Here is a 22076-nt window from a genome sequence, read left to right as displayed (position 1 = left end):
TTGGACAGTGGTGTTATTTTCTAAATAAAGCAGGCATTTTCTCTGTTGAAAACAGAGCATAGTTAGCCTGATTAATGTTTCTGTATTATAGCTCATTCAGAACCAAATAAGTAATGCCAAAATTAAGGAGGAAAAGAACCGCGACTTCAGACGAAGAAGTTAACAGGCCGAGCGCTCTGACGTCTTCGTCTTACGTCCCGTCTGAAGTCGCGGTTCTTTTCCTCCTTAAACATCTCGGACCAACTGGTCCAAAGTTCCCTCTCTTGAGAAAGACAGAACTACGTACATTTACCTCACAGGTAAAAGAAAAAGCCTAGGCACCGCAAGCCTTCCCTGACACATACTCAATATGCACGTGATACCAACTGCCTAAAATACGCATACTCTTCGACAGCAATGAGAGATCGGAACAGCCTTGACTACACAAATACCACATCAGTTCACTGAAATGATTTCCGATCGTCGCGGCATCCATGGTAATAACACGGTACTCTGTTTTCAGCTGCGCACTGCTGTAGCAGCTCACCCATGCATGGGTAGATGGAGAGATTTAGTGCGACCTGCATTTTTTTAAAGCGAAAGCATCATATGAGCCTATGAGCGAAAAAGCCGGCATCTGTGGCAGCGAAAGGGCACCTAAATTCCCCCTAGCTGCGACGCCACGTCACAAGCAGCGCGCATTGACGGAGCAGAGCGGGGGAAACGAAGCACCTGCTGCATCTCCAGCGCACCAGATCTTGCGCGAGGGGAGAGGGCGTCGCCGCGACGCCACGTCACCCTCTCCGTCAATCTCGGAAGCCGGCGCGCGGTCCTTACCTCTCTCTCTCTCTCAACCCCGCTGCGTTTAGCTGCTGCGAGCGCCTGCCGGTCTTGATGGCAGCTGCTGCTTCCTCGGTCTCTCGTCGCGCAGGGCGTCGGTGGCATGCGGTGTTTGCACCGCAAGCTGCTGCAGCTGCTTGCTGGCTCGGGCAGCGCGCACCGCTATGGTAGCACATTACTGGCAGTGCAAAACTCTATAAGGATCGCTCAGTGGCGTTCAATTGGACATTTATGCGTTCGCATCCACAACGGGCAAGAAGTACTTAGGTGTCCTCGGATTCTCGTAGCAAGCAACAACTCGCCCAAAAGAAGTTATCTTTCAGCATATACCTGCGACAGCTCGTCATGAATTTCGACAGTGTCTACTCGGTTCTACTTAACCCTTTGCTTGTAAAAAAAAAGAAAGAAAAGGAAGAAAGAAAGGAAAAAGAAAAAAAGGTTCTCGTTGTATTATAAGGAAACCAAAGATAGAGCGTAGCAATGTTTCGAGAACTTTGTGCTGCTTCAAAGCGACTTAAATAGGAGAACATACTTTGAAATGCGTGGAGTTCCACTGACGTTGCGCCGCTGAGGTTTCGGCACGAGATTCAAGGAGGGGAAGCGCAGCCTTACCTTTTTTTTTCATTAATACTCAACCTTAGTGCGGCAAATGAATAAAAATAGAGTTTAGTGAGAGTGTATCAATCTATGCTGACATTTAGCGTTGTGCTTTAATGCCTTCTTAACGAAGTGGAACCACGTCAAAATGATTGACCGCACTTTAGCAAGCAAATGGGTCACGTTCTTTGCCAACACAGTTTCATAGATGCCGCCGTGTTTCTCTAGTTCATAAGCACTGTATGTAATTTACGTCAGTCCTCTTACAACAGCTTGCATTACGCGGTGCATATCAAATGCAACATCCTTCGGAGTGCAGAGTTAAATAACGGAAGCGTACGCACGATTGGCGATGACTACTGACGGGGGACAAGATAAGTTCCAAATATGGCAAATATATCTAAAGCGATAGCTTTCTATGGCTCTAGCTCACCTGCCGCGGTTGCTTATTGTGGCTATGACGTTGTGCTGCAAAGCACGAGGTCGCGGGATCAAATCCCGGCTGCGGCAACTCGACGAGGGCGAAATGCAGAAAAACGCCTGTTTACCGTGCATTAGGTGCGAGTTAAAAAAAAAATCCCCAGGTGGTCAAAATTAATCCGGAGTCCCCCACCACGGCGTGCTTCATAACAAGATCGTGGTTTTGGCACGCAAAACAAAGATTTTATTTGTTTTTCATGGCACTCCCTCCCCCCTTCCCCTCCTCGGCATCCTGGTCCTCAGACAGTCTACATATCTCCTCTCTCGACTTAGGTCAATGAACACATTATCTAGTCAATACGCCCACACGTTTGCATACCTTGAAGTCTGCGAGACTATGAGTACACGCAGTTACACTAGCCACATTCCATGTGCTGCTGGCGACACGTAGTTCCGTTGTTTTATTGTTGTCACTGTCACGGTGAACCGGGTACGATTCCATTTCAGTTGCTTTTCGTTTCCTTGCTCCTTGATCGACCGCCGCGACGCGTTCGAATATGAACGGTCTTTTATATGTCCATAGTAAGGTAAATAAGCATTTATCAAACAAACTCCATAAAACAATTATAATCTATTTTGTGTAGAAGTTGAAAAATACTCGATAATCTTTTCGATACTCGAACGTACGTATGTTACGAATGTTCGTATTCAGAAATTTCGCTATTCGAACAGCCCTACAAATAAATACCAAGAAGGAAAACCCCGAATGGCCGCCGTCTATTTTTCTCTGCGGCTGATTGATGTGGCCTATAAGTTACAAATCGACAATGTGCTGCGAAAATGTGCAAACATTGCTATATGCGTAATTTATTTAACGTCAAAGGCATCTAGTTGCGTTGCTGATTCATTCATATCCCCTTCAGTAGCGAATTGTGATGCGGATAACTGTGCCAATGTTACGTTATCTTATTCAAAGGCGCTGGAGACTTTATTGAAAGAAAGTCAAGGCGGTATGGGACGACGCTCTGTGCACTTTCTAGTGAATCATAATAATTACAAAGCAATTGAATATCCACTCACTGCACAGGCAGTCATGTTGTACTTTTATCATAAGAAATAACTGAATCACTAAAGCGGAAGTTCAGGCTAGTTGATTGTTATAATGATAATCTAATAAGCCCATCTAACTTTACATATGAGATTAACGGCATACCACTAACTAAAGTTGAACAACACAAATACCTGGGAGTTACATTAACCTCAGACCTCAGGTGGGATAAACACATTTCTAATATCACGGCAGGAGCATTACGCAAACTATTCTTCCTCAAAAGAAGCCTTGCGCTCTCTACAACATCAACGAAGTTACTGGCCTACACAACGTTCGTTAGGCCGGTTCTCGAATATGCAAACACAGTCTGGTTTCCTCATACAACAACTAACATAACAAAATTAGAGGCAGTACAAAGAAAGGCTATCAGGTTCATTCACAACAAATATAAACGCACTGACTAACCGACTAATCTTCTAACGCAGTCTGGATTGCAAATGCTATCTACCAGGGCAAAACATTTTCGCCTGAAGTTCTTGTTTCAGCTTCTAAAAAATAACTATAAGATAGATGTGTCCAGGTACGTTTCATTTTCTGAGACTCGAAAAACACGTAACAAACATGCGCACACTTTAACAGAATACACATGCAACAATGACACGTTTAAGTATTCATTCTTCCCCCTTACAATTGCTGAATGGAACCGACTTGATCCTGCTATAACCGCCATTGAATCGTTGTCCGAATTTACTTCACAACTGGAAGCTGCAGTGCGTAAATAAAACAATTTATCATCGCACGTGTCATCGTCACAAATTTCGCATTGTGTTGCTTTCGACTTCCCACTTTCTTTTTCCATTTTTGTTTGATTGTCGTTATGTGGACATATGGTACACTGTGTTCCCAAAATGAATTTTCATTACTGTACTACTGCTAGTCCTAAGATAATTGTTGTAACTGCCATTTCCTGCTGATTGCTTGCCTAGATTGTTCTTTCTTTTTCCATTCGTGTCTTCTCGCTCTCAAAGTGTATGCTTTAAAGCGTATCCCTTCAAACAACTTTAAAATTTCTTCACGCGTTAAGTGTTATCTTTCAGTTCGCTCCTATATTATGTATAAACTAGTTAATTACGTATTCTTAACTGCCAGTATCATGTTAATGAACTGTCATGTGAAAACTTGCATTTTTGTTTCTAAACTCAGCTTCTTATATTACCATCCTCGGGCAATTGTTTTCTTTTTCTTCCATTTTTTAACTGTACTGCCTAAATGCGTATTCATATACATGTCTACTGTAACGCCCAACTGCCACGCTCTCAAATGAGAGTAGCAGTATTGTAAATAAATAAATAAATAAATAAATAAATAAATAAATAACAGCGGGCAAAAACGAAGGTTTTACGGAGACACACGCAGATCTCTATGTCTGTTCTATGCTCGTCCTTCGATTTACGCGCCGTGATTAGATGAACCGGCTCACAGCGCCCACGCGTAAGCAAATTATTGGCTACAAGCCTTATCAGAAAGAAGAAAAAAATTACCGACGATTACGTTACTTCCTAATGCGAAATTTGAGCGCAGCAAATAAGCTGTTTCACCTTTTCGATAGATTGAGGCAAAGAAATCGAGCAACACATGTATGCGCTATCACAGAATTTTTTTTTTATTTTTCACACGTATTCCTTTAACAAAGACTCCACTAACAGTTCTTGACAGTCATGAAGGAAGCTTTGTGGTCGGAGAAATAGACTGATATATGTTCGACTTGGTACACCAATGCTTGATTCTCAAAGACGAGATCTATACAAGTGCCTCGCGAGGTTGTCACAGCCGTGGGACGCGTTACGAGCGAGAGGAACGGGATGTTCTCCCGCATAAGTGTTAGGAAATTGCTGTTTGTCTTTATGTCAACATTAAAGTCCCCCACTACTAACATCGGTGTGGATCGATGGACGGTTAATGCGAGTTGCAGGAAGTGCACGACGTCTTTCGTGAGTGCGGTAGGGGCGAAGTAGGCAGCTACTACCAGCAAGATAATTTCGCAGTGGCGAACGGCAGCGGCAATTTCGGCTCGGGCGGTGCACATATACAGATCCGCCGCCACCGATCTGGCTCTCTGATTGCCACCGCACAGGGCGAACGGCAGCGGCAATTTCGGCTCGGGCGGTGCACATATACACATCCGCCGCCACCGATCTGGCTCTCTGATTGCCACCGCACAGGGGTTGCATTGGAGGAGGAGCGAAGAAAGGAATTAAGTTCGAGCCGGCGCTTTGACAACCGGAGACTCGCAGGAAGAGGGGGGAGGGGGGCGGCGTGTACACCCAGCGGCAAACGATGGGGGCAGAAGCGCGCGCAGCAAGCGGACAACACGATAAAGGGAGGAGGGAAGAGATAGCAGCGACTGACTGATGCCGCTGACGCCGATAGTGAGTCAACCCCAGCTGCGGAGTTGGTTTCAGGGACAACGCCGCCGATGCCGACACAAACAATATGATACCCTCGCTTCCGCAGCGCTAAGAACCAGGTCTAGCCGTGGGAAGGTGGTCACGTATTCGTCGACGTGCCGGGGCCTACGTGAAATAACCGGCGCGTCGGCAACTGAAGAGCACCCTATCCGCCACACAAGAACAGGGGGGGGGGGACCCTTTCCTCCTCTTTCTGCATGGCGGCGACGGTGTTCTATGCAGTCACGTTATCTTGACTCTCTAGCGGCGTCAGCGGCATCCAGCGGTATCAGTCGGTCGCTGCTAGCGCTGGGGGGATGAAAGGGGGGCGGAGCTGGTTACGAGGCCGACGACAACGCCGACGACGACGCGAAACCCAGGAACGGACGCCAAAGAGCTGCGCTCTAAAAAAGTAGTTTTTCACCATTGTTGCCAGAACGCAGCACGTTGATCATACTGTCAAATGTTGATATGTTCGTGTGTTGCAGTGCTCGGCGCATTAAAATGAAACGAAGCCACATTTGAGTACGCAGGGGGTTCGATTTACCCAACAGCTCGATGCCCGTGCCTTTTCCTTGCGCGCACCGGACAGAACTGGCGAAAAAAAAAAAAATAGAAGGACAGAGAGAGAGAGAGAGAGAGGGAGAAAGTCGCATACGCAAGTTCGTGCACTCTGATCGAAACAGAGGTCATTTTCGTGAGCGCCGGTCGGGTGCTGGACGAATCGAGTTCCCAGTCGCCGCCACTCGCGAATATATCGTTATGCGGCGCAACCTGACACTTCCGCCGTTACAATAGGGGCGCAAGTAGTTGCGTCCCTGCGTCAAGAACAATACGTTTAATGTTATCATTCATTCATTTGTTTATTCGATTATCCATAAATGCAAGTACAGTGCGCCTTATATGGGAAGATATAAAGTAGACTGTACACATACAAACGCAAGGGGGAAAAAAGAAGACAAACTTCAAGGTGAACGCTATTCCGATTATACTTCAACAAGAGGGAAATAAATCGTTATGTAAGAAAATTATTATTGTTATCACTAAGGCCTTTCTAAGCCGGAAGTCAATTCTGCTGTCCCGTGATGCGAGAGACATGAATGAAGGAACGTTTCAGCATGACAAGCCGGTTATCGTTTTTCTTTCTTTTTCTTTCTTTTGGCCAGTATTATATGCAGACGCCTAGAAATGAAGCGACATGTCGACGCTGCATGGTTGCACGTGCGTTTGCCCATGGAGGGGTAACGCACATGGGCAAACACACACCGTTCACGAACTACGACAACACACAACTCGACACCAAAGGCAAATTCGAAGCGAAACGTTTAATTTCTTATGGCATGGGGAACCAACGATGTTCAGTAGATGATAAGGCTGTTTCAGAGTGTAACTAAAGAAAGAAAAAAAGAAAACATGCTGATCCGTCCCGTCGGCATGCCTCAACATATTGAGCGATAAGGGGGCACGCGCCTGTATCAACGCTTGCTTCAGCTCGACGAGTCTAACCGCCAAGCCCAAACTATGGCCATGCGAGGCCCGCATGCGTTCCTACGTGCGAGCACACCGGCGGCCTTGTCAGGTGAGACGTTGTACGCGCCTGCCTGAAGATAAGCGGCCAATTTGACTGCTCGGAATCTCAGCACGTCGAATTCCTCCGCTCGCTAGGCTGTGCGTTACGGCGCTGCTGTTGGCACGCGAAGATGCAGCTCTCAATAGACGCAGGAATACGCGGGCGTCAATGTGCTGCGCATAGTAGGAGACAGAGAGATGAGGACCAGCTAAGCCCACGTTCCGCGAGACCAACACGGGGCGCGTTTCCTCGCTACAACTGAGCCGCGGTGTGGCACGCACGAGGCGCAGATGCGTCAAAGACGCGCGCCGGCGCAGCTATCGTGGCGCACGCCGCAACAGCTGTTGGCCTCGAGCGGATGAAAAAGGAGAAAAGGATGCCCGGGAGGAGCACGAGCCTCTCTCCTCGCCGCTCCGCAGTCAGCCGCATCCCACCTCCGCTGCATCCCCAGTGGAGAGGGGGAAAGCGGCACGCACCTTGGCAGCCGACTTCGCCGCGTGCATCCCACTCGGAACGAGCGCGCGCGGTGCATCGGAAAGCCCCGAAAGCGCCGTCGTTCTCGATACTCACTTTCCGATGAACTCGTGCATCTCGTAGACGTCGTCGAAGACCACATCTTCATCGGCCATGCTTGTCGGCGACGAGCTTGTCGAGCACCACACGGTATCGGTGGCCGAAGCGGTAGCGCAAGAACCACTGGCGGACGAGAGTGACGTCGGGGTCGCCGCCACTCGGCTGAGGAGATCCACGGCAGCGGCCGTCGGAGCGCGCGCGCTGCTCTTGTTTATGGGATCGCACCACGCACACTTGACACCGGCGCGCGCGCACACCCTTTCTCCGTCTGCTCGCAGACGATCCACGCGGCACAAACACACACACACACGGCACGAAAGTGGAGAGAGAGAGTGCGCCGATAGATAACGAGAAGAGCGGAAGGAAAGCGCTAACTAGAGAGAGAGAGGGGGTACAACAGCAAGCGGGGCGGCGCGCGCGCACGCACACACACACGCGCGCGCACGCGGCAGCGGTAGTAGGGGGCGAGCCTGTGCAGCTAAGCACTTCTCCACTGGTCGGTCGCTAGGTCAGTAGGAGCTCGGCTCGGCGGCGGCTAGGCCTAGGAACGCTGGCGCATCATTCACTGACATATCTCGCTGTCTCTTCCCGCGCGCAGGCTACGGTTCTCTCGCCTCCGACCGACGACGCTCACGGGCGAGTGCCGAGAAGATGCGATGCCGCCTAGGCGCGGTCCATGGTTCGACCGGAGAGCGACGTGTTGTGGCGGCGGCGACCAAGTGGCCTCGATCGGTGCCAGACTAGCTCGGGGGAGCCCGTGACATCAGCAGCGGCGGCCGGAGAAAGCGAGCGCACGACGCCGCTGCGGCCTTCGCCGTCGCTACCGCCTCTGCCGATACGCAACGAGCTCGCCGGAGCGCCGGGGATTTCTCAGCGCAGCCGCGGAGACCGCGGGCGAGCCGGCGAACGAACGGCACAGCGCGCAGCGGAGGAGGCACGGGGAAAGGGTGCGGCATGAAAAAAAACTTACTAAAGCAAGGAATATCCGAAACTATAGGGAAAAAAAAAATTCGCGACGCGCGCGCGCATGCGCGCCGCTTTTTGCAATGCTCACTAGATGGCGCGAGACACAAATGCGCCCCGCGCCGCGGCTCGAAGTCGAAACACCATTGAGTTGTAGGAGACACCTGTAGCAGCTATCTTGGATATTTCGCCACGGCTGGATTCCGCCGTGTTCTATTCCTTCTTTTTATATTTAGAGCTTACCCCGCATTGCCCGAAGGCGCTAAAGCAGAAAGGTTGCAGCATTCACATCAACAAATCTTCATTTTTACACTTGTACTTGCACTTGAGACAATTTGTTCCACTCTTTAATCGTTCTAACAAAAAAGGATTTTCGAATAGGTCCGTCCTGGCATGCAATTCCCTTATTTTGAAAACATGGCCAGTTCTATGTGAACTGTAATGAGATTCTTTAAAGTATTTTTCTTTGTTCATTCCTGTTTTTTCATTAAATATCTGAAAAAAAAGAAAATAGAACTTCAACTGCAAGTCTTGTCGATGTGAGGAAACAGTTCCCACTCAAGTTCATTTTTCATCTGAGTGCAGCTCTCCCCCCTCTTGTACAGTCCCAAGATGAACCTAGCTACCCGATTTTGAATTTTGTCTAGTACATAAATCAGTGTAATGCCCCTGTCAAGCGGGCAAGTTAAGTGCATGTATGGAAAGTGCACTCGGTTTTAAGGGCGCTTCCCCAAATCTAAACGTCGCAAGCGGAGTGACTCGCAGAAAAAGGCACTCTGGTCGGAGTGCGTTCACGGAACGCACTTTGCTGGTGAAGTGCGTAGCCTTTGTGCCAGCGTTTTCAACAATACAAAATGTAATGCATAGAAAAAGAACAGAAATTCATTCTAGCTGTTGAACAGCTTTTAACGAAATAATCAGAACAGAACTCGCCGATATTCTGTTCTAGCAGGATCAAATGCCATCTCGTCGTGCGCCACCCATAGAGTTTCTTAGAATAATTACTAGAGGGAATTCTGGCACTGCAGTCGTTGTACCACCACGGGAATGATGGGAAGTGCATGGATTTGTCTGATTTACGTGCTTGTGGATTCAGACGTTCTTGTAGCTTTGTATATTACGCTATATAAATCTTATTGTCGTAATTTTCAGCACAATCTATGCTCGTCAAAGTGCAGAAAACGCCGCCAACACGCACAATTGCTATTAATTGAAATGATTGAGCTTGTTCAGGTGGCCAAATAGAAATGTGCCAAGCGTCTCAAGGCACTGGCATGCCTGCGATAAATTCATAAGGGTGTTGCACTCGTTTGTCATTACATGCGTCCGTGGCTTAATGGTTTCGATATCAAGCTTCTGTTTTAGAGTTCCTGTGTTCGAATCCTGCTGACGGCCAATTTTAATGATGTTTATTTAATTATTTATTACACACTATATTGTTGAAAATGACTAGTTTACAAAGTCACAAAGCCGTCTGAAGCCAAAAAGACGAAGTTTAGGCAAATCCATGTACTTCTCATAATTCCCATGCTGGTACAACCGTTCTTGTTGCAGCTCCCATAGACACTAGCACCAGAGTTCCCTCTAGTAATTATTGTAAGAAACTATTACGCCACCATCTTCTTCTGGATTGACTATGCATTCATCTTGGCCGGCGTTGACTTGCAACATTCTTATGATAAAAATATTTTCGTTTTTTGTTAAGTAAATATAGATTAAGATTGCTTTTTATTTATAATACAACCAATGCAATCACATTTAAGAAGGTTATTTATTTTACGCTACGTCTTCAAAAAACATGATTTTAGTCTGTCACCATTTTTTTTTTTAGTGCGAGTGCACTCTGTTTTCCTAGCCTAAAGTGTCACTCAAGGTCCCGAAGTGCACTCCCTGTAAGTGCACTGAACTTGCCCGCTTGATTGAGGTATAACTTGCAAAGGATCCCGTACAGCACAGGCAGTCTAGTATAGGCCGAACTCCTTGGCTTTTAATTTCTTTTTTTTTTTACCAATCACAGAGGATGTGGACAACCATCAGAGCCAATCAGAAGGAGCAATATAATGTCATTACATTACACCAAAATGGCCAGGAAAGGTAGAAAATTTGCATGTGCCGATGCATAAGAACTGTTCCCATGGCAGTCCTGCATGCTGTGCTGAGACCGGATAGGCTATTTCACAAACTAATATATTTTAAACCGTTCCTCTACTTAACAGTTCACTTGGCTTCGAGGCATATGAATGGCAACGCCGCCTCATGACTTAAATGGTCACAGCACTTCGATGGCAGACCATGCCAATACCAGAGCAAGAAATTTCTAACCAAGCGTTCTTTGTTGGCATCTACACCAATGGACTTGAGAGAATGCGTGCTTCTCAAGCAACTAGTGGGGGCAAGAATTGCCAAGAAGCGTTATCGAAGCACGGTTACGTCAGTCAAGGGGTGGCAATTCGCTACAACCAATGGGGCCAAGGAAGAGCTTGAATATGGGGGTAAGTCTCAATCTCTGCAGTTTGCTTCAAAACTGCAGTCATGTGTTAGCTATTGGATTATAACTAGCTACTTGGATCCAAAGCGCTGGAGTTCACTGCACTATTGCTTCACAAGATGTGAATAAACATACAGAAAAAAGGAAGCACCGCAATAAACAGCAGAATATATAGTTGATTAATGTCAGCAAGCGTGCCAGAATTTAGTGTCCTACCACTCATTTACATTGCCGGGACCATCAAGCAACCAATCACGACAAAACATAACTTTATGTGACAAGTTATCTTGGAGACAAGGATGATGTTACTTGTGTTGGACTGCAGCTATTTATTCTTAATTTACAACAAAAAGGCATTTCAAACTGCTAGTGTGAGAAAGTACTCTGGATCACCCACACAAACATTACGCCGCAGTGACAGGTGAAAAACAGATTGCTGCAAATTGTGCGTGCTCCACCAGTTCTAACTGGTCAACAGCTATGGAATTCCATTTGCAAACAATAGGCAGCGAGTTCAGTTCCCAATTGTAGAGCACTCTGATAGGGCGTCAGAATGCAGGAATGTCTTCGAGCTTACATTTTAGTGGGCACTGAAGGAACCCAGGTGATGAAACTTAATTCAACAGCCTCGCCTGGCTTCACAGACCACGTGCGGCTCAGGGGCAATAATATGCAACACTTCAAGCACTACAGGCGATGATGACCAAGCAAGAATGAAAAAGCTTGTCCACTCTCTGTCGCTAACTATAGGCAACTGAATAGGACGATTAGCAGCACAAAATGGACACATTCCTCATCATTCTTTGAGATGTGCAGCCAAGTCTCATTCCTGATTTGCTGCCGATGTAGACCACACGCATTACGGGAAAAGGTGCAGGTAACATCAGCCAGCCGGGAATGAGACTGAAAAGTCTTACCAATTGTCTGCCACTGATTCCCCTCAGCATGGAAGCATCACGTAAGGATTAGCAAAACTAAATCGTCATGTTCTTTGTCTTTGCCAAAGACATGCAGCTAGCTGTCATTCCTGATTTGCTTACATGACTAGTAGCTTTCACTGTGTTGTGCTGAGCCAGTGAACTCGAGCATAGTTTCCCCGTGCTGCAGAAAAACTAAAGGATGAAAGAATACATCGCCAAGAATAAAAAATAATGAACGTCTTTATTATGATTATGAAAATTACAGATAATGTACACAATTTTGGTGAACAATTGATGCAACATCACAGTTGTGTAAACACGTGCTCACTGAGATCAGTAATTGAACACAGTAACAATTAACGAGTCCTGAAACAATTACAAACAAATATTGAAGAGTTGTAAAAAACTTCCAAAACTATACGAGTAAAGCAAGACAAAATGATGTACCATTTACCTGAGTATATCCACAAAAAAGAATAATAAAGTAAAGGAACCCAGCAGCTTCAGTAAAGCTTTAGAAAAATTTCAGAACACTACCATATTTACTCAATTCTAACGCACACATTTTTCCAGAAAATTTTTTTACCAAATTATATGCATGTTAGGTCTGAGCATGAAACTAAATGTGTTACAGTGACAATTTATTATCATTGACATAATATTTTTTTTACTCCAATTCACATGTCACTGCAGCTGTATTAGCTGCGGTAGATTCGTGCCCACTTTGCAAGTTCATTAGGCTATTCTAGATGCTATGGTTAGGCTGCAATGGTCTGCAAAGGGAAGATTTGATGCTCTGGGCAGTTTATAGTGATAAGACTCTGACAGTGATTATGAGTGGTGCCTGACCTACTGTGTCTCAGATACAATAAATTTTCTTTTTACAAGAGAGCAAATCATCATTACTGTATTCCGTTGCTTACCATGAGAAACCGGTAAGTGAACAAACAAGGGCATTACATTTTTCATTTCTGGGAGTGATGATTGAGTGCATGTCACAATTGAGCAAATAGAGTATTTACCCATGCAAAATATGACAATGGTTGGTGCTAGACGTGTGAAATGTGCGTTTCTCAGTCAATTTCGATTTCTCGGCCAGTCATTCCAGCCCAGGTAGCTATGCCTATTTAATAGTTTCATTTGGTTTGTTTCCATTTGAATGTGAACATTGCAGGGCAGTTCACTATGAAAAATACTTCTGTATACCGTATAGACTCATGTAAGGGCAGCACACGTGCAAGGGTCGCACCCACAACTTCGCAACCCAAAATCAAAAACAAAAGGTTTTCATCGGAGAAGCAATCACGTTTGGCGCCCTGATGGCGTGCGCATGTATCGGCGACTTCTCGCACGCTGCGCACTTCCGCATGCTGCTACTAGATGGTGAGAGTTGTGCGTTGACCTCTGTTGTAGTGGTACATTTGGGGATCTGGGGTGCGCAATAGTCATCGGCTGCACCGGCACTATTTGGACCAAAAGATTGTCCCGTGTAATGGCCACAGCTCGTCAAAATTGTGAAAAGGAAAGTGTGTCCCTTACACGAGTCTACATGGTAGAACACAGATACTTGCTAAATTGATTCATTCAGCAAGGCCCTGAGGCTAATCAACCTTACTTTATATTTCACAATGTATTGTGAAAAAAGACCTTTTTTTAAAACGTCAAGTCTCCCAGTCAAGCATTTATGCCTACTTCAAAGCAAGAATAAACAGTACATGGGGAGAAGCCACCAAAACGTACACAATCTTGTTTTTCAGAGGATGTACATGATTCATGCATTAAATGACTGAGTGTCTTTGCTGCAGTACAAAATACAATATATATACATTCGGAGAACTTTTGAAAGGATTTGGAACATGGCAGCTTCAGAAGGCTGAATTTGTTAATAAAAATTACGACACCAGACCGAAATATCTTTACCACACCCAGATAACTTTCTCCAAAGCTCCATCACCCTGAACAAGTGCAAACATATATTAAGGACATCATAAGAGATGGCAAAAATACTTAGCCCTATTGCCTGACATACAAATGCAAAAGCTGCAAAAGGAAGTCTAATAAATTGTTAATAATGTGAAAAAAAATTTAAAAATAAACCCTGATTGTGCTAACAACATCTGCAGTTTATTCCAATTTCAAGAGTGTAAAAAAAGTCGTACCTCGATATAACGAACATGGATGTAATAAATTATCGGATACAACAAAGTAAACCTAAAATGCTTTTTGCGAATGTCAGAATGTAACGATACAGGCTCATAACGAATGTTGAATATAACACAGGTTTTTTCGTAATGAATGCAGCTTCAATTATGACGAGGCTTGACTGCATAGTAAGTTCTGTTTAAATTAAAAGTGGTTAAATTCTGTGCATGGCTAATTCTTTCTTCTAGATTGTCAAACAATACTGCAATCGTTGATCCCGTCTTATTGGCACGGTATCGAAGTCTTGAATAGGCTTTCATCGTGAATTCTTCGTCTTAATGGTACAAGATATGCGATAACAGTGGGTGGCCTTAGGTACATAGTGAGACTGCACACAACTTGGCATGTAACTACATATTCACTGTGTTGCACACAGTCTGCCTTTTCTTGTGTGGAAGAGGTCTGGCAATGTTTAAGGCCAAAAGGCTGTCCGCACTGCCCAGGATGGGCATCTATCTACAAGGACTCTCTGCACACTAAGGAAATTGCGCTCCCTCACATTCTTGACACAAATATATTGTGGTTTTTTGTGAGATGTTTCTTTGAAAATGGCCAGGAACTATTCAAACGAGAAAAGTGTCTTGAGCAAGCCAGAGTGCATAACTAATCGTAGGGATGATGAATGATAATGCAGTAACCTTGCAGCCATTATGCGAAATTTGATACAGTGTGTACTCAGAGATGGTCAATGCACCGAAATGCTGCAAAATGGACATCAGTGCATTTTGAACTGCAGGGCAAAAAACGAATACTATACAGTGATTAACAAAAAACACTGCAACAGCACGACACTTCATGTCACCCATCCTCCGCTTTCTTTTACACTGCAGTTCAAAAGGCACTTCAACCAAATAAACCAAGTCACAACGTTGTTGCATCACTGTAAAACTGGCAAGGCAGCAGCCTAGAGCAAACATTTCAAAGTGTTTTCCACAAGAAGGTCAGTACGTATCTGAAGACTCTTTGCCATGGATTCTGAAGTTGCTCTAAATCATTGTAGTGCCATGCTTTCTACAGGCACCTTTGCAAAGCACTTCAGGATTGTTGCATGTGAGGCAAAGGGAAAGACTTGCAGGTCATGAGTAGAGGTATTTCCCAGAGGTAATTTCTTCCTGCTGGAATGGCATAGTAGGAACGTACGGACACGACAAGACCTGTGCTTGCAACATGCTGGCAAACTCTGTGCATGCAGGCAACTCTGTGTGGGCAAGCTCTGTGCATAAATGAATGAAGTAGACTTCAAAATCATATTACTCCGTCAAAGTGAAGGCCATCAAGCTGCTATAATGCTGTCGTGTTCCACGTCCCTAACTGATGCTTTATTTCTAAGTAAAAGGACAAAGCTTCTGCTATTCCACATTTCTCCAGTGCAGCACGAATTGCTGATCACAACCTAGATATCCCATGTGCTTGCCTGCGACCCGACAAAAATGGCAGCAATGGCACCAACCAAAATGGACCATAACACAGCATGTAGTTTCTGTGCAGACTGGCAGAGAAAAGATTCATGATCAACACTAACTTCTCACAAACGTAGCTCATGACACGTCAGACTTGGACATAATAGCTCATTCCAACTGCTTGTCTCTAAGCTGTACGAAAAATTGAATGCTCCAACTACTTGAATTTCGATGGGTGCTGATGGCACATGTATTGCCAATAGTATCATGTTACGGTCTTAACAGGACGCAGGTCGAGCCACAGTAGCAGTAGGGACACAAGGTTTAACCAAGATATGCAGAGCTGTCAGTATAATGTGCAGCTGCCTTCTATTTATCGGCTGGGACAATGGCATTGGCAGTGACACAGTCATAAGCAGCCACTTCTGCATGCTTTCTGTTAAGAAAAGTCATTCAACACAATAGTGTTTGTACCAGACCTTGTTTGAATGCACACTCGTAAAATGTCACCACTAGCTTTAGCTGACATCCTTTGTGGACATCCTGCAAGGCCAACACTTATGTGCTGTTACGTCAATTGTATGGTACAATTGGTACACAGGCACAAGTTCCAAAGCTGTTTGATACGGTAGGTGACAAGCCAAGCGTGCAATTAAGCATGCTCAGTAAGCCCCTAGACAACTGAGAATGGCACAGCCCCATTCCCAACAGCTTCAGCGGGCAATGGTGATAGCCATTGCTGCTCTCCAACCAGGATTACAATTTTGAGTGCGACAGCACATTGTGGGCCACTTGCACAGTGTGTCAGCCACAACTGTGTCAAGTTATTAAATCAAGGAAAAAAAAAAGAAGCCAATTTTTTGCTGGACAGAATTCATGGCAGTGCAGGAAATGAGAAATCGGTTGATAATTTCCACTTAAAGCTTCATTAACTCAATTCAATTAGTTAACTTTTCAATTAACAATCTTAGCGGGTATGCAACAATGGTTAGTAAATAATGGAATTGAAGCCAGTCAGCGCTCGAGGCACATCTGTCTAGTGGGAATCCTGAGACCAGCACCAATCTTGAGATATGTCAGTTCCTAAAATCCAGAACGATATACACTAATTCAATGCATACACCAATGCATATCACCGCAAGCTTGGGGATGAATAGTATCTCTGAACTGGTGCTATTTTGGAGACTCTTGCAAGCGCACATACCTTGAGCACTGACTGGGTTCTATTCCAGAGGCATGAAATGCATGCATAAAAAATTCATTGGCAGAATCTGGATGATGAAACAGCTTATAGGAATTTATCATTTTTTCCCTGTACCAGTCGCTACTATAAATTCTGTCAAACAAAAGATTAACATTTTGTCTTAAGTCCTATTTTTAATTTCAAGGGCCTCTCACCAGGTCTGGCCATTTAGAGCTGACAAGTGCAGTGCATATAATACATGCTAATGATTGTGTCTGCAAAGTGTTACACCGCTACACCCTGCAAAAAGCGCTGAAATTTCAAACAAATGCTGTGTGCCTTTCTCTTTGAGAGTGCTGTGCTCCCAGCCGGAGAGTCAACGTCAATCACACAAGCGCGGCTACGTAAACTGCAGTGCTGTGACGTCACTCACAATGACACGCGACTCCAAGAGTTATTCAAGGCAACATCAGGTATTTGTTCGATCTGTTGCTTCAATAGACCACCTAAGGTTTAGAAAAACAAATCCTACAAACTGAATCTTTCTGTGCTTAGCAAGAGGGACGTACTTCTGGTTTGGTCTGTTTGTTCCCCTGTTGTGCTGTCACACTTGCAGAAAACAAAACTATCTGCTATTTTCTCCTGGGTTCCAATTGTGATCATGGTCTTTGATCCGCTTGTGCCTGCCTCAGTGCTCGTGATTGTGGCAATAATTTATACCACTAATCAGGTTTTTCTCAAGCACAACGCATAAAATCATGTACTGTGCGAAACGATACAAATGCAACAGCTCGCACGCGATACCATCACTAAATGCGCGCCACTCAGCGAAAGCAAGAGAGAGAGAGAGAAAGGAAGGCAAGGCCAGTGATGTATCTGTTATGCAATCCTCCACCTCCGGTATGGGAGAACGCAGGGAAGGAATTTCACTTGCGGAGGCTAGACGGGGGCAAGTGCAGAGAGTGCCTATGATGGCGGTGACACTAACCTCCTGAAATCATGGGTTTGCAGCACTTTAAATATTTCCATCTCTGCTATTAATGAACTAATTTGAAAAATTCTTGCGGTAGAACACTCTTTAGAGGGCACGTAACAACCTCCAGCGTATAACCAAAATTTGCTACGTGGCCTGGTGAGGGGCTCTTTAAGCTCCAGGTCCAGTTCAATGTCATTTGCTCCTGCTGTATTCTATATCTGATAACTTGAGACAGTAGCTGCTGAAACCCTTGTGTGGCAGCAGCACAATGCGTGCCATACCTGCCACATTACCTTGAGCATTTCTGGGCAGCTCTTTAAGGCAGTGCAACTGGCGACTGGGGTGTTGTACCCTCTGCCTCTGATGGCCATCACTGGGACTCGAAGCTAGGCCAGCAACCCTCAACTTCAGCCCAAAGGTGGTCACACTGTCATTCCTCATCGGCGCCGGGAACCTTCCACGAGGACTTGCGGCCAGCCTCGTACATCTCCTTCAGGGACTCAGTGACCCGCCCTTCCCTCTCGAGCTGCTGGTACTTGCGGTACAGTCGCAGCGCTGTTTTGGCATCCTCGATGGAGTCGTGCATCTTGGACTGGATCTTCAGCCCTGAGAAGCGAGTGATTGATGTGCAAGATTTATGGAGAAATCAAAGAGCAACCCTCAATCAGTTTAGAATGGAAAATGTTCATTTCAGAATTCTAGTTTCATTCTTTTGGAGGAAAATGGTTGCTTGCTAGTGGAGAGAATGTAGACAAAAGTAACTTTTGCTTGAACATCACGCTGAAACCACAATGCTGGTATGTTAGTATGACATCGTGAATATATTTTATCATATTTGAGCACCTTAAAAGGGACCCTGAACCACTCTTTACCGAAGTAGAGAAATGCATTCAAAGGTAAAATATACTATTTCAGAAATACTTTGCTGCAAAAAGTACTTTAATGCGTTAAGCAGAGTGGACTTATTGGCAATCAAACACTCCTTTTGCAGTGTTTCCACTCCTTCTTGAATGACTTTCACTGCAAAGGCTACGGCGGAGCAGAACATGCCCACGATGGTCTGCCTTCTGAATGTCACTGTGGCACGCAATTCAAATTTGATTTTGGATGTTCACGTAGACGCCACTAGTTCGAATTTTGGTGCCTATGACATGCCAAGGGCAGTTGTCCTCAGTGAGCCATAGTGCACTCAGCCAGTGGACTTGTCGCGGCAACGCAACTAGATGCAACTGTAGTGTGTATTAACACGTGCACTTATTTATCGAATGACCACGTTTCATCGTCTAACAAATGTTATCGCTCAGCGCAGGACGCACTTGCATGTATCGGAAGTTTCTGGAACGTCATGGATAGTTTTATCCACTGTCTGTTGTTACCGAACCTTGTGTAGTCTGATTGCACGTATGCGTGATGTGAATGGCATAGAACTTTCTGAAAGACACATGGGCACCAGCTATTACTCTGGAACGTTCGATGACGCGCTTGACCCGCGGATCAGGTTTTCTACGATTGCCGACTGTGTTCACCGCTATCATTGTGCCCCTATCAGTGTAGCCTGTTTTTAAAGGTACAGGTTCACCCAATAAAACACTAGTTTCGCCATTCAGAGTTTTGCTGATTTCTTCATTGTCACTACCACGTGACATCTGGTGGAGGTGCTAGTTCTGTCATGTACCGGACGACCCAAGCCGTGATCCAAGCCCGGACCACAAAGACGACACGAACGCCGTCCCGGATCATCGAGCGAGCCGCCGACTGCGACAGCTGCCCCCAGAGCACAAACTTTTACCCAAGACGACCAAGAATATCATGGCCAAGACAACCACAATTGCTGCCCCAGCGTCCCCCATTCTGCTGCAACAACCTCGGGACCCACCAACCTTCCATGAATAATCTACTGAAGACATGAATCCTGGCTGGAGACTTATGAAAGAATTGCCCCATTCAACACCTGGAACTCCGACGACAAGCTGCAGCATGAGTACTTCACCTTCGAAGATGCCTTCGCAAATGGTTTGATAACTGAGAGTTGACCCTGCCAACATGGGACCTGTTCCGCAATGGCTTCTTGCAGGCCTTTACAAAAAAAATAATAATAATAAATCTGCATTGCCTCGTCAGTCAGTTGGCATTCCTTTTAGCAGATGGAGCTCGAATGCCTTGTCTCGCATGTATGCTTTTCATTGGCATGCTGCACTTGAGCATGTAGAAGTAATTCTCCCGCAAACTTTGGCTCACAAGTGTACTCTCTTCAGGCAGCATCATCCCGACAGAGGTTGGAGTGCAAAGAAAAAAAAAATAGCGACAAGGGCCATCCATGATTTTGTGTGGGTTTTTCTTCAGCATAAGTTTTTGCAGTATAAAGTCAAATTGTAAATGTGACGCGGATCTTCTCACGCGCAGCCATGGCAAGGGAGTCGAAGTCGAGGGGTCGGAGGTGCGCGCCGTGTTGCAGCAAAAGGAGCGGCCACTCCCTTTTCCGCAATTACACCCTCTCCGTCTGAATGGGACGGCCATGGCAACCCCGCCAAATGCGCCTATCTAGGTGGCCGTGCTTTTGCCATACCCTCGCTGCTTTTTTCATTCCTTGCTATGCGCTGTGTTGTCTCATCTTTCACTATGCTCATTTGCTCGGTTACGCCGAGAACACCGAAACGCTCGCTGCATGCTCGCTCACTGCAGGAACGACGCTCGCTGCGGGAACAGGTGCTTAAGGGCTGTGCTCTAAATAAACTTTATATTATCGAGACAACGAAGCTGCAGGTGGCTAAATATAACTGGGCTATTTTTCACAAAGATACCGCCAGGATTTTCAAAATTAAATTCTGCTTCCAGTATTACTAACATGAAAAAGCACCTCATGTCATATTTCAAGTCATGCTCTACAATGAGTGTAACCTTTTCTTTTTCCGTTCTTGTACTTCAGAATACTGAAAGCTCAGCCGCTTAGCAATAAAGTATTGGGAAAAAGCCAACCTCTCATTTGCAAAAAGCACAAATGTGCGAAATGCGACAACGCAGCTCAGTGTACCGAAAGGGAATGGAGGTGGTGTCGTAGAGGAGCCCAACTCAAGTAAAAATGCTTATTTAACCACTTTAGGTTAAATAAGCCATTTCATTGCAGCAATACGCGTCGATGTGGCCTCGCTATGCGAAAGCAGCTGCCCCGGCGCGTGCCCCATCATGATCCGTTACCAAAGTACCAGTACCTGCTCATGCACTGTGGCCATATGGGCACTCATCGCCACCAGGTTGGCCATTGCACTGTGCTACGGTGCCTTATTCTAAGCCCACGAACACTGCCATATCACGTCTTTCCAGCCATGTGTTACAACGTAATATGGTTGACTTCCGTTAATTCGACCTTGACGGGACCGACGAAACTGATCTGATTATCCGGCCGGTCGAATTCAACAAGACGCAGAAGAAAGGACAAAACACCAGCGTTTTCCCAATCCTAACATGAACCCAAATAAAATGGGCAACCACTTTATATTTGTCTGAAGCAGAAAACTAATGTAGAAATGACATTAAAGGTCCTAAACAAGGCAGAAATCTAAAGCAAGAAAAATGTTTTGCACAATGATGGCCTGTTTTTTAGTCACCTTCGCCGCAAGATGTCTGTGTTATGCGGTAAAGCATACAAACGCCGTGCGGGCGGTATTGGTTTCGTATCCAAGTGCCCCGCGTAGGCAAATTTCGGCCCGTTTCCCGTGAAATAAAAACAAGAAAAAAGGCACACATTGAATCGAGTAAATACTGTAACCAGACATTGTGAGCTACGGTTACCGCTAGAAAATATTCCTAGGGCAGGCCGAAAATAGGTGCTTTCGACCGTAGATGACATGTCTTCAATGCATTAACTGGCTTCTAAGCTCTGCTGAGACAGACGCTGTCACTAAAGGGGTCGCTACTGCGGTCACCATCGGGGTGAGGCGCATGTGCGCTGACTGAACAAGTTTGCATGATTCAGCGAATGCCAATTTTAGGATCGAAATAACAAAACATTTGGCCCAGAGAAATGCGTGGATGCCGGGCGGGATCTTCGGTTGGAATCGAATTAACAAAAAATTGAATTGAATTAACTGGAGTCCAATTAACAGAAGTGTACTGTATTCATTTTAACTTTCGATAGCAAGTGACAGTGTTTCCACTGGTTCCGGCCACTTTGTTTAAGGCCCCTAATGTATCACATGTCTAATCAGGGAAAACATAAACAAAAGAAAAAAAAGCAGGAAAAGATGCAAAGGTGTCCAAGAAATCTTGGAGGAACAAGCTGTAACATACAGAGTGCATGCCAGATGGCACTACAATACCGCGTTGCAACCAGCACAAAGGATTCACTAAAGTACATAATATCTGCGCTTTGCTAGTGCAAGTTTGGCAAAATGCACCTGAAATGGCTATTGATGACTAAACGACCCCCCATGGTTGCTTAATATCTTTGGTGTGCTGCTAAGCACGATG

General features: G+C 45.5%; 1 protein-coding gene and 1 long non-coding RNA gene across 3 annotated transcripts in view; one reads left to right on the top strand and one right to left on the bottom strand.

Annotated features, from left to right (window-relative positions):
• The first annotated feature begins 7530 nt into the window (after positions 1–7530).
• LOC129387269 (uncharacterized) lies at positions 7531–12750 on the top strand. The gene is made up of 2 exons (XR_008614536.2): positions 7531–7985; positions 8076–12750. It is a non-coding gene; the product is annotated as an uncharacterized lncRNA (long non-coding RNA).
• The window catches only part of PAN2 (PAN2-PAN3 deadenylation complex catalytic subunit PAN2), a 92171-nt gene continuing 82165 nt past the window's right edge, over positions 12071–22076 (bottom strand). For both annotated transcript variants that reach the window (XM_050187359.2, XM_055076092.1), the window contains exon 27: positions 12071–18215. In XM_050187359.2, coding sequence (XP_050043316.2) covers positions 18040–18215 — 176 coding nt within the window. In that variant the 3' untranslated portion in view covers positions 12071–18039. The remainder of the gene's footprint in view (positions 18216–22076) is intronic.

This window comes from Dermacentor andersoni, chromosome 2 (assembly GCF_023375885.2).
Source record: "Dermacentor andersoni chromosome 2, qqDerAnde1_hic_scaffold, whole genome shotgun sequence".
In the NCBI taxonomy this organism is placed as follows: domain Eukaryota; kingdom Metazoa; phylum Arthropoda; class Arachnida; order Ixodida; family Ixodidae; genus Dermacentor; species Dermacentor andersoni.
This window is presented reverse-complemented; position numbering and strand designations above follow the sequence as displayed.